This window comes from Astatotilapia calliptera, chromosome 22 (assembly GCF_900246225.1).
Source record: "Astatotilapia calliptera chromosome 22, fAstCal1.2, whole genome shotgun sequence".
Taxonomy (NCBI): Eukaryota; Metazoa; Chordata; class Actinopteri; order Cichliformes; family Cichlidae; genus Astatotilapia; species Astatotilapia calliptera.
Window position 1 is genome coordinate 3,886,733 of NC_039322.1, and position 18,300 is coordinate 3,905,032.

At 42.3% G+C, this 18,300-nt stretch overlaps 1 protein-coding gene across 2 annotated transcripts in view; it reads right to left on the bottom strand.

The window, feature by feature from the left end:
• Positions 1-2,237: 2,237 nt before the first annotated feature.
• grin2da (glutamate receptor, ionotropic, N-methyl D-aspartate 2D, a) overlaps positions 2,238-18,300 on the bottom strand; it is a 249,319-nt gene continuing 233,256 nt past the window's right edge. For both annotated transcript variants that reach the window (XM_026156009.1, XM_026156011.1), the window contains 3 exons: positions 15,818-15,879; positions 14,347-14,517; positions 2,238-8,280 (listed from right to left, as the gene is read on the bottom strand). In XM_026156009.1, the coding sequence (XP_026011794.1) occupies positions 5,113-8,280; positions 14,347-14,517; positions 15,818-15,879 (3,401 nt within the window). In that variant the 3' untranslated portion in view covers positions 2,238-5,112. The remainder of the gene's footprint in view (positions 8,281-14,346; positions 14,518-15,817; positions 15,880-18,300) is intronic.

Consider the following 18,300-nt stretch of genomic DNA (forward strand, 5'->3'; position numbering starts at 1 on the left):
TCGAATGTCAAGAAAAAATAAAGCTGAAAATAAAATCAGACCATTGCTTCAGTTCTTTATTAAAATCATTTTATTTTTGTCCTGCTTGCAGTACAGCACAGTATTGTCATTATCCCCACTGGTGGTAGATGTGGCTGAAGCAGAGGGATGGCAACATCTAACCACATCTGTGCGTGTGTGTGGTGTGTGTCTGTGTTTGTGTGTGTACACATGTCTTTGCGTGTGTGTGAGGTGCTGACAATAAAGTGCAGCACCACCAGCCATCAACCCATACAGTCACTCAAAACAGCAGTATTATTACAAGGCCTTGAGACATTGTTCAGAGGCATACAGGCAGAAGTTGTGGACATCCTTCCACTGCAGGCTAAAACTGGGCTTGCCAGGGCTCAGGAACAATAAATGCAATAAATGTTAGAAGCTTTAAATACACTTAAACACACTTTGGAATATGAATATATCAGTGTCCATAGAGGAATACTATACATTGAATGCATCTTAAACATGTAAAAGTATAAGATGTTCTACATTTGGAGCCTTTACTTTCTTGTTGGCAAAAAGTGGCGATATCGTTTATGTTGTCTGAAAATATGATGATCAAAGTAAAGCCCTGGTTCGACCATTTTTGGCCTTAGTGGAAACCACACTAGCAGATTTGGCTCTGCCCCTGACATGTGTCGTATTAGCTTCCCCAGTTTTGTAAAATTAAGAAAGAAACTTTGTGTTTGTTGTGTGTAACTATTTTTTTCCTTTTTTTTTTTTGTTTTGTTTTATAGCACAGCAGCTTGGCAGATACAACACACTATGTATGGATATCAAAGTCCTTATACAGTATTTACCATATAGGTTGGTTGGCAGGGGTAGCTGTGCATGGTTCGTATAGCAATACAGCTACTAAGAGATGCAAAAGAGCAAAGGAGAAAAAAAAGAAGCCTGTGCTGCTCGCTACATTGTTTTTTTTTAAAGAGGTCACCTCACTCTACACTAAGGTATAAAGTCATGGGTCTGGAGAACCCAAAACAGGGTCAAGAATGTGACCCCCGCCTACACAAGTGAGAGTTGTGGTAAAAGCTGCTGTATCCATAAAAGGTTTAATTAGTCATTAATCTGTAGCCCAAACCAAAAATAAAGGCCCCTCTGGGTAATCAAACACATGCCACCACTGCTACAGTGACACGGTCGTAAGACACTCACGCACCCCTCCATGTTGTCACTTTGATGAACCCTTAAATGTTAGCTACAGTACATAGCTAATGGAGGTGGATGGTTGGTCTTAAGTGAGCAAAAACACAGTTACATACTGGTCTCTGTTTTCACTGGGCGCTAAGGAGCGGTGCAGGAGTTTCAAGACAAGGAGAGACGGACAAACGGACAAAAAAGACACACTCATTGAGATAATACCGTAAATTTAGTAGACAAACTTATATAACATAGATTTTAATCTTGAAATATAGTGTCATATATATATTTAGATATGCTTTTTTGATGAAATAAATATATCCACAGATACTCTTCTTCTTTTAAAAAACAGACCAGCTTTACAGCGGCAGACACGCACTGATGCAATGGATCGACATGAGGACAAAGAGGAAAGGGGAAAGAAGGAAAGGCCGGTGGCTCATTTTTCTAATGAAACACCCAAGCTTTGTATTCACACCGCTAGCAGCTGCTGTGTTACTGAGCTAGTACTTTAGTGTAGGAGTGTAGCAACAAGGCTTCTGCACTCAAATTAATGTTCTTATTCCTAGCATCAATAATACCAGTGCTATTTACACAACTGCACTGGCAAAACTGAACACCGAGTGCGAACATTTTCGAAAAAGTGACAGAGTCTAAAAAAGACATGCAGAAAGGGTAGTGGTGATACCAATCAACAGACATTTGACCAGTTGTCTGAGCTTCATATACAGTGTTAGAGTTTTGTGAACTAATTTTATTTTTTAACTGACTGGTTTTTGGTTTGTCATTCATCATTTAGGCACAAAAATCATTTGGCTTTTGGGAACAGATCATGGTTTGGATCAAAATATGCATGCATGATGACAAAGCTAACCCTGCAGGCTGAACAGTTACGCTAAAGCAGGGGTGTCCAACTCCAGTCTTCGAGAGCTACTGTCCTGCAGCTTTTAGATGCATCCCTGCTCCAACACAGCTGAATCAAATGGATGGATTACCTCTTCAGCCATCACATTTGGCAAAGGCCTGATAACAAGCCTTTCATTTGATTCAGGTGTGTCGGAACAAGGGTGCGTCTAAAAGCTGCAGGACAGGAATGGAGTTGGACACCCCTGTGCTAAAGGATAGCCAGGGCATTCAAGTATGATGCATTCAAAGAGTTCTGATCAAACGAGCTGGGAGTGAAAGCGTGCTCGCCAAACAAGATTAAAGTATTGAGTGTGATTTTTGGCAACAAACATGAATTGCTTGCGATGTGAATGCACAGAAACATATTACACTTCATGCTTTTCCAGCTTTCACTTCAGTTATGTTGTTGCTGCTGATTGTAATAAGTACTGAACTCTATAACTTGATGTAATACAGTCTCACGTTTGAAGAATGGAAATCTATAATCTGGTGTAAGGAACTTCCCTGTGGTCTGTGAAGATTATTAACACAAAGTAATTATATACTTTTTTTTATTATAATGAAGTGGAAATGAGAAACAATATCCCCAAATATTAAGATGCTAAACAACAATTTTATCTAACGCTACCCACCGCCACAAATATATATATATATAATATATATATCTAGATTTTTAGTTAAAAGAAAGTCAGACAAACTCTACACAGCAAGTTCATGTTAAAAACACAAGTTCTTTTTTTGTTTTCTTCAGCTGAAGTAAATTATGGCTCAGATGCAGTTAGAGGCAAACGACATGAGCTGACCAGACGAATGGGAAAGCTGGCTCAGTCACCTTGACCAAATGAAAACACAAACAGCATTGTGCCGGCGGGTCTTGCCTATTTAATTGTACTCCGCTGATGTCCAGTGTCCTGATGCTGAATTCTAATGTTGATGGTTCTAACAGACTACTCTTGCTAAGTGCTTGACATCGGAGTGTAACTGCTGGTGTCAGCTCGGTAATGGATTAAAAAGCTATAGCTCTTGGTTACACATTTACAAGGTGAGAAATACTTAAAAACAAACAAAAAAAACAATATCACAGGAGGTTCTACTGTGTCTTCTATACACTTAAACCCAACACTTTCTCAAACCCTGCTATCATAACAACACAGCCATAATCTCTTTGACATCAAAACGGCACTCGTACAAGGTCTAATTTTGCTCCAATAGAATCCTTGCCTGACCGTCCTGTCCACACATGTTGACTAAAACTTCATAATTTACACAAAACATATGGCAGGAGCAATTAGCATAAGGCTATAAGTATTTATTTCCCTGCATCTTTGCCTAACAATCCGTGTAGCCCCATGTAAAGTATTAGACTGATCCATCATGCCACGCAAAACCTGGATTGCTAAGTTTAACACAAGCAAACAAAAATCAAGTAATTTCTAACCCATAACCCATTGCAGCTTCGCTTTTTCAGTAGCTTACCTTACCAGGTTAGTACAGCGTTGTTTATGTCAGCAGGAACTGAGCTCTGTCACTAAACTGTCAGAGATGCTACAATTTCCTTCTTAAAGTGTCTTAATTGTTGTTGCAGCACACTTGTTTAGAGGCTGACTTTACATTCAGTCAAATACAGGGAGGAAACAGACACTCCATTGTCGCAGTTAGGTAGTTGAGAGAATGTTTCATTTGCACCCAAGCTTGAGTAGTATGGCACAGTGCTTACATTGTATTTGATTTAATACGTGTCTTGATATATAGAACACCATCAATAACAACAACAACTACAACACAGAAGTAAAGGTTTTTTAAAGAATAAAGCTGTGACATGAACAGAGGGTGAACAAGATATTGCTCAAAACCAGGATTGGATGAAGTGACTTTTTAGGCTGCACATGTCATTGGATGTAGCTTTATGTGAGTGTGTGTGCGTCCGTGTATGTGTGTGTGTGTGAGTGTTAGCATGTGTGCATATTTTGGAGATGATGGAATACTCCGCAAGATAAAAGGAAACACAGCTGCTAACGTTGTACAGATTGATGTTGAGCTCTACTTAAGTTTGGCACTCAGCTTTTCATTAAGCCAGTAGAATATCAGTCACAGTTGACTTACCCTGTTGTCAAAAATACAAACACAGAAAAGCACAGACACACAGAATAATCACATCAAGGAGAAGAGCCAAGAGGGGAGGACGGGAGAGGAGATGACAGGAGAGATGACAAGGTAGACATGTGAATAAGGCGGGAAAGGAATAGGAAAACACATTGAAAGAATAGAACAAAACAATAAAAATAAAGGGGATAGAATACGTTGGGGAAAGGGGGCAGTGGTGTAAACTAAAGAAAAACAGCGGACACCGGAAAAGACAAGGTGGTTACCACCCTCCTCTTCTTCTAAGCAAGAAGGTATTGATCATACACAACAAAGGTGCCTCAAACGGGCGTCACAGTTCTGCGGGGGTGTAAACAGTTTGTTAAGGACAACGAAAAATAGGGAAATAAGGGATAAGCGATTTGTGTAAGAAAAAAAACAACACAAAAACAAAAAGCAAGAAAGTGTTCTGTTTTAAAGGCTTCTGAGAGCAGCAGGTATACAGTACTACAAAGTTCCTGAGCCCTCAGTAAGCATTAAGAATCCTATGAATACAAACTACTGCTCTGCTTCAACATCCAAAGCCCTTTACTTTCTAGAGCAAAGGATTCTCCTTCGTTTGTACCACTTTTGATGTTTGATTTGCTTTCGGTGTCTTGGTTAACTTACTTCAGAATGCAAGTTGTTACTGTGGTTGTAGTCTTTCACATACTGAGAGGAATAAAAGGAAGTAACAAGAGATTGCTCATGTTTTCCTTTGACCTACCCCATTGGGTTTGTTTGGCTTTCTGGTTTGTTTATTTGTGCAGAACTTTAGGAAAGGGCTCAGTGCGTATGCTGTACTGACTTGGCTTGGCAGCATGTTTGCTGCTGGGCAGATTCAAATCCAGTTCAACTGCTTTAGCCTCGAAGGGCTCTCTCTTATGACTTTTGATACCTTGTTGAACTTCAGACCTCACTCTCCACACTGGAGAAATGGGCAGAGCCCCTTCGGGAGCAAAGGCTCTTGGTTTTGAGGGGTAAATGAGGGGACTGAGGAAATCTCTGGGGCTGGGGTACAGAGCGCAATCTCTGGTACTGCAGTTTGGCACTTGCCGAAGCCATGGACGAGGCTTGGGGTGCCCCTGGTGTTGATGAGACCACAGAAGGAGAAGATACAGAAGAGGAAGGAGTAGGTGGAGGAACATGTATAGAAAGAGATGAGGAGGGTGGAGCTGGAAGGGCAGGGAGCGGAGGTGGCATGTTAGGGATAAGTGTTGGAGGAGGGGAAGCCTGTCTTCCTCGATCTCGATCCCTGTCTGTTCTCTGTGTGCGCTGCTGGATACTGAGGTTTGACTGGCTGCCAGATTTTGATGGATTCTGTGACCGATCGGGTTTGGACGAAGATGAAGAGTCATGTTTCGACTTCATGGGACCACTAAAGCTCTGGCAGTGGTGGTAAAGCTCTTCCTGGCTTCGTGAAGTTACGCGAGCCCATTTGGAGGAATGGGAGTGTGGGTGGTGTCTCGGGGAGTGACAGGAGGAACAAGCAGCGTGCCCTCTTCCCTTATCCTTTGATTTGCGCTTACTCCTCTTCTCATCCTGTATGTGGAGCTTGTCCACTGACCAGTATCGTCGAGGAGGAGGTGGCGTGAGAGGAGGTGGGGGCCAGTGCGAACCTGATCCCCACCCTCGCTCTCCTCCCCCACCTCCACCTCCCCCTGATCCCCAGCCACTCTCCGCTGTTCCCCACCTCTCTCCTCGCTCCAGGAACAGGTCATCTCTGCTGTTGATGCTGCCAGCTTTTTCCCGGGAAGGATAGGTACTGAAAAACCAACCTCCCCCTCCAATCCCTCCCACTGCTCTACCTTCGTGATCTTCCCAGTACCTCTCAAATTTCCCAAACTCCCCTGAAGAACCGTCATCATCAGAATATATCCCGACTACCTTATCACGTTCACGCTCATCATCAGACATTGTCCTTCCTCCTCCACGCCTCTTCACATGCTCTGTTTTCCTCCTGTCACGCTCCGAATCTTCTTCTTCATCATCCACTTCAGATTCCCACTCATGGAAGGACAGCCCCTCCTTGGAGTGCACCTCCACTCTTTCATTCCGTCCCAACAATGGCCTCCTCTCTCCTTCTACTCCTAGAGCATCCCTGTCTGAACTTTTACTCTTCCTCCTTTTAGAAGAGGCAGGCAACAAGGGCAGGAAGGCAGATGGAATGGCATCAGAGGATGGGTTGCCCCCTCCCCAGAACTTGACTGATGTAGAAGGCTTGCTGCTCGAGCTGTGATAGTGCTTGCTGTTTCTTCGCCGGTGGTGTCTTTCCTTTCCTCTGCTGTCTTCCCCATCATCCCTGGTTTTCTCTTCTCTTTCTTTTCGCTCATCTTCACCTGGGATGTTCCATCCGTAACTTCTCACTGAGCTCTCACTTTTTTTCCGAAAGGACTCTCGCCTCAGTGCTGGGTAAGATGGGAAGTCTGGTGTTCCTGATTTGAGTTCCTCTCTTTTTTCAGGATCCCCTCCTTCCTGCTCTGACCTTTTCCGGTCTCTCTTCCTCATCTTATCATCTTTCTTCCTCTTTTTCTTTGCTTTGCGCCGCTTTCGCTCCCTTTCTCTCTCTCTCTCCTCCCTCTTCTTTTTCTTTCGACCTTTCTTCCTTCTCTTTTTTTCACGCTCCCTCTCTTTGTGGTGTCTCTTCTCCTCTCTACCCACTCCTCCTTCTCCTCGGCTTGTTGCTCCACTTCTCCCTCGGTCTCTGTCACCCCATGATGCCCACCACTCCTGTAACTGGGCCAGTTGGCTGCCAGTCCTCTCTCTACCATAATCTCTTTGGGGCCGTGGTTTGCGTGGTGGTACTGGTGGAGGTGGCGGGCTGCACGGCAGTGAGCGCGATGACATTCGGCGTGATCGAATTTTCTTCCTCCCAAGAAGGAGGCTGGACTCCTCTGTAAGGAGATCTGAGTCATATTCATCATCTACGATAAAATCCCGATCACCTGCTCGATACCGAAAACTAAGCGAGGAGTTGTAGGAGCTGTCACTTGAGCAAGAAGAAGGTGAGTTTGAACGAGAAAGTGACACTGAGGATGAAGAAGAGGATGAGGATGATGTGGAAGAAGAGGAAGAAGACGAGGCACTGGAACAAGACGAGTAGAAATGGCATGGGGACGAGGGAGTGGTAGGGGTGTGTGTTGGAGAAGAAAGAGGGGCAGGAAGAGGTGGAGGTGGAGGGGGACGACGTCCTCTTCTTCCACCTCCATCACTTGCTCCATATCGCCCACCTCCTCGCCTCCCCAGAGGGAGGATGTTCTCATACAGGGGACCTCCTGAGCCTTTTCTTCTTGTCTGAGCTAAGCTGCCTCGTCGCCAGAAGGGAGGCCTTCGTGGAGAAGATGGGATTGGTGGAGGAGGCTTGGAGATTAGGTGCCCCGGGCCTTGTTGGGAGCCTTTAGGAGGTAGCCTTGGCATACCTGAGGCCTTGGGGCCTCGAGAATTGGCTTTGGGAGTCTGCTGGGGGCCCCCTGCCTGTTGGTCCGAGTTAGATCCTAGCCCCTCTGGATCAATAGGACCATAGTAGCGCTTATATTCATCTAGCCCTGTGTCACCTACTCCCACTGCTCCACCTGCAACTCCTCCTTGCAGGCTCCAGTGCTGCCCAAGGTTTTGTTGATACTGCTGCTGGGCCTGTAGTTCAGTGATCCCACCAGCTATCCCTCCAACACCAACGCCTCCAGAACTGCCTGTGCTCACAACCTTTTCTGGCTTTGGCCTGTTCCAGCGATCAACCACAGCCAGTCTGCGGTCATGTCGAGGCAAGAAAGTGGAGCAAGGCATGGGGCCCTCTAGTAAGGGACTAGTTGAGGGACCAAGAGCCATTGCTGAGTGTCCAGCAGTTGGCGGAGACCCAGGCAACATAGTGGTATAGGTCTGCCCTGGTTGCTGTTGGTGGTGCTTCTGCGGTTGTTGCTGCTGCACCATGGCAATGGCAGTTGTGTTGTTTACTGTGGCTGTAACAAGGTGTTGTTGGGGTGCACTAGGCATGTTGGTCACGGTGTGGTACTGGGGCAAAGAGCTTTTGCTCCCTCCCGGTGTTGTCTCATCCTCAAACTGGCAGCAACTGTACATCCCCTGGGTGGAGAGATAACAGAGAGATTGTAATTAGACGAGCAGGCTGTCAAGTATGATAAGAAAGAACTGTGTGTCTATGTGTCAGAGACAGAGAGACACAGAGAGCCTGACATCCCCAATTTTGAAAAGGAAACCCACAGAGCAGCTTTGATCTGATATCTTTACAAACCATGTGAAAGCTATCCACAGAAGACTGTGTATGGATGAAATACAGTACAGCAGGACCATGAGTTCAACCTTTACTAGCATTCTAAAAATCAAGATCCATTCTTCAACCCATTTTCAACTGACACTAAACAATGTGTTTTTGTACATTCGACAAGTGTGAGAGACACATTTTTATAAACACACTTCTGTTGATGGTAAATGTATCGTTACAGACCATAAAAATAGAATAATAGTGTTAATGAGATACTGCATAGTGTTATAAAGAAAGTCTCTTTCAGGCAGCTGCTACAGATACCTCACAGAGCATGAGTTAAAATTGCCTGCATTGTAACTTTTTACCAGAATATTATTCAGACTGAGAACACAGACTCCGTAGCTTAGCAGGTTCAAAACAAATGGATTCTATTCTGTAAATAACTAATTTTCCTTTCTCTCAGAATGGTGGGAATTTGCTGTAGGTGGTTTCCAACTACCTATTGTTTTCTGCGCGGTCATATCTCATCTGAAGAGAGTAGTCAAAGAGTACTGCCCATTAAATATTAATGAGTTTTGGGGAAAAAAACAAACACAACTTTGGACTGAGTTTACCAGGCTTCTGGGATTGTCAATTTTCCCACTATGAAACCAAACAAAGCTTTCAGCAAACAAAGTGTCACTCAGTTGGAACAGGACTATGTTTTCTCCAAAAGCACTGTGAAAATCAATTGAAGAGAGCGCTATGTGCAAGTAGTATCCAGCTTCTGGAGAGGAGTCAAAACAAAGGGGAGAGCAGAAGCAACAAAAACTATTTTGTCACTGAGCAATAAAACAAATGGTGACTGAAGCTTCATTTAACTGAACCGCTCTTCTTTCCAGCTGCCAGTTTGGTTACTTAACTGAAACTAAACACAAGCTTCATGTGTTCACACTGCTTATTTTCCCAATGCACAAATTAAGATTAAAATATTTTCTTTGATCTTAACTAGAGGAGATTTCAGTGGCAACAAAAACAATTCTGCTTCTAAAACTTTGTGTAGATTTCAATTTTTCTGCCATGTTATTGTAAAAAAAACTGTCCAGAAAACAAAAAAGAAAGATTTTTTTTGTACTTATACTTATACTTAAACATGGATATAAAATTAAATCTTGATATTTTTTTCTCATATTAAATATTTTGGACTACCTTCCATTCTGGCTAGAAAATATCAGGACAGAAAGGCTCACTTTCAAATGTACTGCTGTTGTTATTTTCTGTCATTTGAGCAGAAAAAAAAGAATAAAGATTGTTCTTACTTGGTTTTAATGAACTACTCCAAACTGGAGAGAGCACTTTAAAATCACCAGTCAAGTATTTTCCATCTCTTCAGCAACCTTTCAGCAAAACTTATGAATAACACATGACACGGGTGAGTCAGACTGATGGGTAAATTATTGGCGCATCATAACATTTTTAAACATTTTAAAACTTTTGCAATTCTAAATCCCAAACAGGAGTAATCAATTCTAACTTTGTCTTAGGTGAGCAACTCCATCTCTGCTGTGTCTGGATGCTCTTTCTCTCCTGCCTTTGTGTTGTTACAGCTTACTGTAGACAGATGGTAATCCATTAGCACTACTAAATAGCTATGTAAATCAAAGAAAGAAAGGAAAAAAAAAAAACAACTCCATTATTCCTCACATGTGAGAATGATTTATATGATCTACCAATATCTGCCAGATCTCAATGATAAAATGTGTGGAACTTCCTGTGAATCTCCGCTCCTCACCCGAACCCAGATCTGATGGAGGGACTGTAATAATGGCCCTTCTGGACCCATGAATCAGCAAACCTAGTGGCAGAAGTGCTATCGCAGTCCCCAGAGCATGGGGCGCAGTACACTGTGAAATTGAAACTTGGGAGTCTCTGACTGGGTTAAAGCAGGCCAGCTGCAAAGACTTTGCAGCAAGCATTGGATATAGCACAGGAGGTAGAAGCTAACTGGGCCTTCTACATCTAAGTGATATTTTTATTCTTAAGGTCTAGAGATCTAGAGACTAGAGTTTTCTAAAATCCTGAAACGTTCTGAATGTATGAAGGAAGGTTAACGTGCACTCCAAAGGATCTGACAGCAAGCCCAACAGGGAATACGTGCATGGATATCAAAGATTGCAAAGAACACAATAGATTTTCACCAAGATGGTAAAAACAAATATAAGTGCATACAGAAAATCACACTTGGTTCTTGTATCATTACACACAGAACCAACAGATGCACTTGTACACACATATTACCTGACATAGCTAACAGAGTAACAGAGAGAATAAAAATGTCAGGAATCACTTAAAACAGATACGGAAGCATCTTTACCCTTCCATATCCCCAGTACAAATTCCATGTAATATATGACTGTGTCTATGTGAGACAATTATCTGCTGAATTCAGTAAGCAGTTGGATCATTATGTGTCATGCCTCCTAAATGATCACTCCAGGCAGTACACTTAACCACAGTTAATGTGTGTGTGGTACGTGCACATTAAAGGAACAGTCTTTTCCCTCTAGTTTATAAAAAAACATTTAATCTAAAGTATTTCTTTCTGCCAGATTATACTCCTTTATTACTGGGGTCCCCTTAAGCTTAGCTCAACTGCTAGCTATCTGCACACTTACTTTGGCTGGTGGATGGAGACGAAGAAGAAAATAGTTCCTACAAAATCTGCAACAAGAAGATTTGTGGGTGTTTTTGTGTCTGAGTCATGACTTCTGGAAAGAAACAGTGCTGCTGAGTTTTTCCTTTCATTATTATTTTTTTCTGGTACCACAAGGCCGGGGCTTTTTAGTTCCATTATACTAAACACAAAGGAGACATCTCGCATCAGCAGATCTCACCAAAATCAGGCAAATCACTAAAACAGTCCACATGGATACATTTCACTATATCAAAGCGTAAAAAAGCTAAACATTGAATTTACTTAGGTTAAATTCCTTAAAGTCAGGTGTGCATAATCAGTGCAATGCAATGATCAAATCTCGACCTTCCTTTTATGACGCTTTCCAAATAAGTTCTATTCTGTTGTATCACAGACCTACAAATCTACATTTGCGTCACTAAATCTATTGTAGAAGAATGCGTACTATGCAGTGGAAAAGCAATACTTAGTAGACTCAGACTCTAGTGGCACTTGAGTAGTCTACTCATACAGTATGATGGATCCCAAATGTCAGAAATAAACACCCCAGTGTTCCCATCTGTGTAAATTAGCCATTTCTGCTGCATTGTGTCACAGGAGGAGCTAATAAATCAATCTTTTGTTTTCCTTCCAACATGGTGGTATTACAGTTACAGCCACAGGTACACATCAGGCATCACAGCATCTTCTGACAAATAAAAATATCTCTGTAGTGCTCGATGAAGCCTGCTTCACACTTCAACAGTCTCACCCTCCCCTCCACCTCACCTCTGTCATTCCTCCTCCTATCTGTCCCTGTGTTTTCTTTTCCTCCTCCACCTCCTTCCGGCATCCCCGTCCAACTCCTGTTATGCTCCACTACCTCCACCATCCAAACCTCCAGCTGTCTCCTCAGCCAACTCTTTTCTTATCTCAAAGTTCCCCTCCCTTACCTTTCCACTTCTCCTCACTTCCTCCCTCCCACTACACCATCCATCCCCTTTTCATCCCTTTTGATACCTCCTGTTTACTCCCAGTTCTCATCTTTCTAGTCATTTCTTCTCTCATCACTTTCTTCTTTCTTCTGTTTTTCACTGCAACATATGCACAAAGTATTTCCATGACCCCAAGCTGAACTTGCAAAAACTGTACTGGCAGTAAAAGAAAATAGACGTGCAACAGCTAAGTGATCACTCTGCCCTGGACCTTTGGGTTAACCCTGGAACAATGCCAAGGATAAAGATTGCTGATGTTCCCGTTTTTGGCTGTCTGCTCTTGTCCCTGCTGAGTGCAAGAAAAAAAGTCCTGATATTGGTATCCAATTCTGCACAGTCCACATCTTGATTGTGTCTGAAAACAGTCTATTAACCTTCTATCTCTTTTGAGTGAACCTCAAGGCTGTAAGCACTGATGGATATTCATTGTGTTGTTTGTGCCAAAAAAAAAAAAAGAACAGTAGATTAGCAAATATGTCTTCACCTTTGAGTCTGTCACAACACAAGGCCTGCAGAAATCATTTACCAGTTCTCCTTGAGCACACTTTTGTGAATTTTTAACAAATTGCACTGATTAGTTCTCCCTTCTCATGTGAGAGTGCACAAATCAGTGAGATCAGCTGCTTCACTGTGGCTCAAAATGAATGAAAACATTCATGTGCTTATTTCTCACTTCTTACTGGTACTTTTGAGCATTTTCTTTACATCTGGCAGGGATAAACTATACTTATCCAAACCATCGTTAGGCATCTTTGGTTTTAAATTCATGCATATTATTTCAAAGTAGCAAAAGAGTGAGCAAGTCCTTCACTGAAATCTTTTCATCTGGCATCGACTCCAAAGCAAAAATAAGTAGTCAGTCTGAGCATATGAAAAACACATGGTTTACCACAATATATTCTGGTACGTCCTGCACTGCAGTGTGGAACATTTTCATCAGTCTCCTAAAAAGTCTCCTAAAAGTTAAGCTGAATCCAGGTAATTACAGTTGAAAAAACATTACTGACAGCACAAAGGGGGGCGGGTCCTAAAAAACTATTCTCAACTTTGAGATGAGTGAGAGTGACCAATTAGGAAAAGTTCAACAGTGAATAACTATCAGTGCAACAAGCAAATCGTTCCCTGAGTGAAGAAAGATTTAATCCTGCTGTGTGAAAGTCTTGAGCCAACCCTTAGTATGCTAGACTTTCAATATTGGCTGCCTTTTCACTCATTAAGGGTTTTATCTTCTTCTTTTTTGCTTTATTCACTTAACACTAAACCATTTAAACAAAAAAGCACATCATTCAAACATGAGCCAGTGTTATGTTTAGCATAAAATAGTATTATTGTACCAAGAAGTTGATTTGTAAAGAACTATCAGCTGAAACTTGGCGTATCATGTGCTGTATGTTCTTTGAGACTGTTGATCTAGACAAATAGAAGACAAAAGACGTAACAGGCCTAAACTGAATCTGTTATTTTCTCAAGAAATAATCCAGCTAACACTGACACGGGACCTAAGGATGTATAACAGTGAGTGTCTACAGGCATCTGTAAAACACAGTGACTGGCTCTGTCATGGTTTGGAGCTTCATTTCAGTCAGTGGTTTTGGATCTTGTCAGTGAATCCAAAAAAGTACCATTAGATATCTATCCACCATGCAACAGTATCTGAAAACCCTCAGATTGACAACAGCTTCATTTGAAAGCATGACAATGATTCCAAACACACTTCCAATGATTCATACTTGGATAGAAAAGCACACAATGGAACACCATTGGTCACAGTTTGGTCTCTCCAGAACTCAGACCTCAAAATTAATATTAAAACAGTGTGGGGTCATCTTAACAGAGAAAGGGGGAAAAAGCTTGCTTAAGGGTTCAGGCTGTGTTGAAAAACGAGGGTAATCATAAATACTGATTTTCAGTGGTTAGGCTACAAAAACTGTTTTTGACTTGTATACTACATTATCAGTTATGTTTGCATAAATTGCTGCACTTATTTCCATTAAGGGGTGACTCAAGACTTCTGCACAGTACTGTGTTATTTTGCATAGTGTATCAATCAAACTTTACTTAATGCTCTGTATTGGGCATGTAAGGTACACATCTGTCAATTAATGATAAGTATTCATTGAAATTACACAATAACTAGTATCTTTAGAGAAAATATCCCGACTATGTTCTATTACTTCTACATAATTTCTATGATTTTACATTTAAATATCCAAGAGTTTTTATGTGCCTGATAGCAGTTTGATTACTATTGTTGTTGAATGAGTCTTCCCTCTTACCCTGCTGAGAGCCAGGAGAAAGTCCATCCCGCCCGATCGCTTAACACAGTGCCGTAGTTTCCAATACACCAGATGCTCCCAGGCAAACACCAAGAGGCTGAGGCCCATTGCCACCAGCAGCATATAAAAGACCCCCGCCATGTTGTCAATGTCCAGTTTACTGCTCATCACCTGACAGACAAGGAGAGAAAGGGGAAAGGTTATGGGAGGACAGGAAAGTGTATTTATTACCAACAAGAACCAAAAATACTGACAACAGCCAGTGCTACCCCTCAGTCTCCTGGTAGACTCGCCTATAGTGTTGGTTTCAAAATCCTACAGTACGTCAACTTGTTTTCAAGTTATTCACAAAATCTTTAAAAAACCTCGATCTCTGATCTTGACCTTGAAGTTGAAGTCACTGAGATTCAAACTCACCAGAGGTTTTTAGAGATTATATGCTATCAATTGGAAAATCCCTAAATGCAGCATTCTTGAGTTATTGCATTTATACGATCTTTTTGAAAACTTGACCTCTGACCTTTGGGTTTAGGTCACTGTGATTCAAACTTGTTCAAGCTTTTTAGCAGATACACCTATCCTATCAATTTGACACTCCTCCGTTGCCTCATTCCCGAATGTCCATGCTGTCCGCCCGGTAGGGTGACAACAATATCTCATCTGAGGGCTAAAAAGTTCTACAAATCTGCCCATCAAAAGATAAACACAACATGGTTTTATTCTTAATGTCTTAGGGTCAAACTTCCCACACTGAGTTCTGCTTTCTCATTATGAGGCATGAAAGAAAGCCATGCAGACCCTGTACCACCTGGAGGAAATACGAGTGATGGGCTATATCTAGAGGCGGGCTCAGCATGTGGCACAAAATAGGGGTAAACTGAGGGAACATAATGTGGTCCCACTACCACACACTGATTGGGATAAGAATAGGAACATTTTGGGGCATGTTAGGGAAAAAATCCCATATAAATGATCTCAACCCTTGTAAAACCAAGAGGAGCAGTGGAGACATTTTTTCTTTCCACATCAACACAATGTTCGCTCACTAACTGAACCACTTTCCTGTCCTGTTTCCCCAAATTAAATTCAAGTTGAAGCCATTTTGACAGTGCACATTTATGTGCATGTGAACATAATCAGAACAGAAGCAAACTAAAGATTGCAGAAGCACTGAAAGCAGAGCATGGCGACTATATTGAAATGACTGTTTTTGAATAAGGTAAGGTTCCTGCCTTTTTAGGAGGTCACATCTAGTAGTTATGAGAGATTGAGTTAGTCCTGTGATTTTAGCCATTTTTGTCATACATACTTTTCTGCCAAGAGGAATAAATAAACAACAATAAATAAATAAACACCAGTGATTCCCTGGTTTGGTGTTTGATGAAGAGGACTGACGCGAAGCTCATTTTGAAATAGCTGAAGAGGATATATATTCATCAGGTTAATGGAGAAAAGTTGTAAAACATCATACCTCAATCTTATCATTGTGGCAGATGCCCGACAACCAGAGACGCTCCAACATATCAATCTCATCTGGAAGAGAAAGGGTAAGGGGAGAAAAAGAAGATTAAAATGAAGGGAATGTGGGGAAAAGACAAGAAAAATAAGAGGTTTAAGGTTCAGTGAAGAGTGCCATACAGCAGGGACGAAAACGGGGAAAGGGGAAGTGAGGAAGATAGTAGAAAGGGGAAGAATCATGAGAGAAGGAAAAAGACAATTAGGAAGAAGGATTTAAAAAGAAGAGTGTAAAATGGAAAGTAAGAGAAAAAAATATATAGAGAGGATTACCACCCCTTTGTTATGAGAGCAAGGTGTTTGATCCCCCAAGGGAAGAAAGAGGCAAGAGAAGGAAAGCTGAAGAGGCGAAGAGACAGGAGATGAGAGGAATGGAGGAGTGTATTGTTACAACTAAAATATAGAGTTAGGAGATGATGAAATATAGCGTGGAAGAGAGAAATGAGAGGAGCAAGCGAAGCTTTGTTTGTATATTGTTAAAATAGGAATGACAGATGAGACTGATTGGAGTTAGCAAACCAAAGAAATAAATATACAGCTGTGGTCAGATGTTTACATAGACACCATGGACATGGATGTCATGGTAATTTTGGACTTTTTGAAATACAGCATATAACTTTTAGCACTTTAGAAAACAACGATTGGTTACAAAGTTTGAATTTATTTAGGATTTTCTCTAATCCACACAGGTGTAAAGGTATACATATTGCTTCAGATATATACATGCACCCCACTTGATTTGGTTAAATGTATTTGGTAGCCATCTATAATCTTGTTGCATAATTCCGACTATTTGAGCACACTTCTTGGCAGAATTGATAGAGTTTCCTAGCATGTACTTTACCCAACTTCAAAGCTTAGTCCTATAGGGTTGAGACTAGGTTTTGGTTAGCCCATTTTACCCATTCCAAAACCAGTTGAGATGTGTGTTTGGGATCACTGTCTTCCTAGAACACTCAGCTCTGTCCAAGTCTAGTCTAGCTGTTGATTTAAACTTAAAGCATGCAGAAGTAGTCCTATTTCATCATTATTCCATTCTCTTTGTGGAGCCACTGATATCAAAACAGCCCCAGATAATGATGCAACCACCTCCATGCTTGACAGCTGGTACTGTCATGAATCGCTGTATGGCAGGCAGGAGTTTGGACCCAAAATGCAGGACTCACAACACACGGGAATAACCTCAAAACGTAGCTTTATTTGCTGACTCAAGGAAATGATACAAAACTAAACTAGGCAGGGAAAATAAAAACTAAACGCCACTGAGAGGCACACAAGGGAACACATAGCATGAGGGAGGACACGACAGAGGACTCAGGGAGATGCTGACCTAAATTCAGTGCGCATGCGCCAACCAGCATGCAGCCTGTTACAGTTACTCCTGCTTTTACTCTTCGTTTAGCTCTGTTTTCTTACGTATTCTTTATTTTCTGACTTGTATTTTCATCTGTTTATTATCTTTCACTCAATCATGTGGATTGAGAGAGTTTTTGTTCTTCTGGTGGCCGTGGAACTATTACTTTTATCAAGGAACGGGACCGCGACACGGACTGTTTACTCCAGAGACCAGCTGATCGCCCTGATGTCGGCCGGCTCACTGGCCAGACCCGCAGAAGAGGTATAAACCGTGTCTGCCGTCTATTGTAATGGGAAATGTGTGATCGTTATCGAATAAAATCGACGAGCTCTCAGCACTGGTACGGAGTCAGAGGGAATACCGAGAGTGTAGCCTGATGTGTTTCACTGAATCATGGATGCACCAGGACATTCCCGACGAGAATGCTTCGGTGGAAGGCTTCCACACTGTTCGGGCGGACAGGGAGAGCATCGCTAGCGGTAAGCGGAAAGGAGGTGGGCTTGCTGTTTTAGTTAACAACCGGTGGTGTAACCCTGCCAACATAACAATCAAAGAAAGGATTTGTTGCCCTGACACTGAACTGTGTGCTGTTGGACTCAGGCCGTATTGTTTACCCAGGGAATTCTCTCATGTCATCTTGGTGGCTGTTTATGTTCCTCCCTCTGCTAACCCCACAGCTGCATGTGACACTATCCACTCTGCCATAGCTCGGCTACAGACTCAGCACCCGAGTGCCTTTATTGTGATCTCGGGTGACTTCAACCATGTATCACTGGACAATACACTACCAACATTCAGACAATATGTGGACTGTCCCACCAGGGGAGAGAAAATTTTAGACCTACTGTATGCTAACGTCAAGGATGCATACAGCTCCTCCTCCCTTCCCCCACTTGGTAGGTCAGATCATAACCTGATTCACCTCACCCCCCGCTATGTGCCAATTGTGAGGAGGTAACCTGTGACCATGAGGAGCATTAGGAGGTGGTCAGAGGAGGCCTTAGCAGAACTACAGGGCTGTTTCGAGGTGACCGACTGGGAAACACTCTGTGAGCCTCACGCCAAGGACATCAATGGGCTTA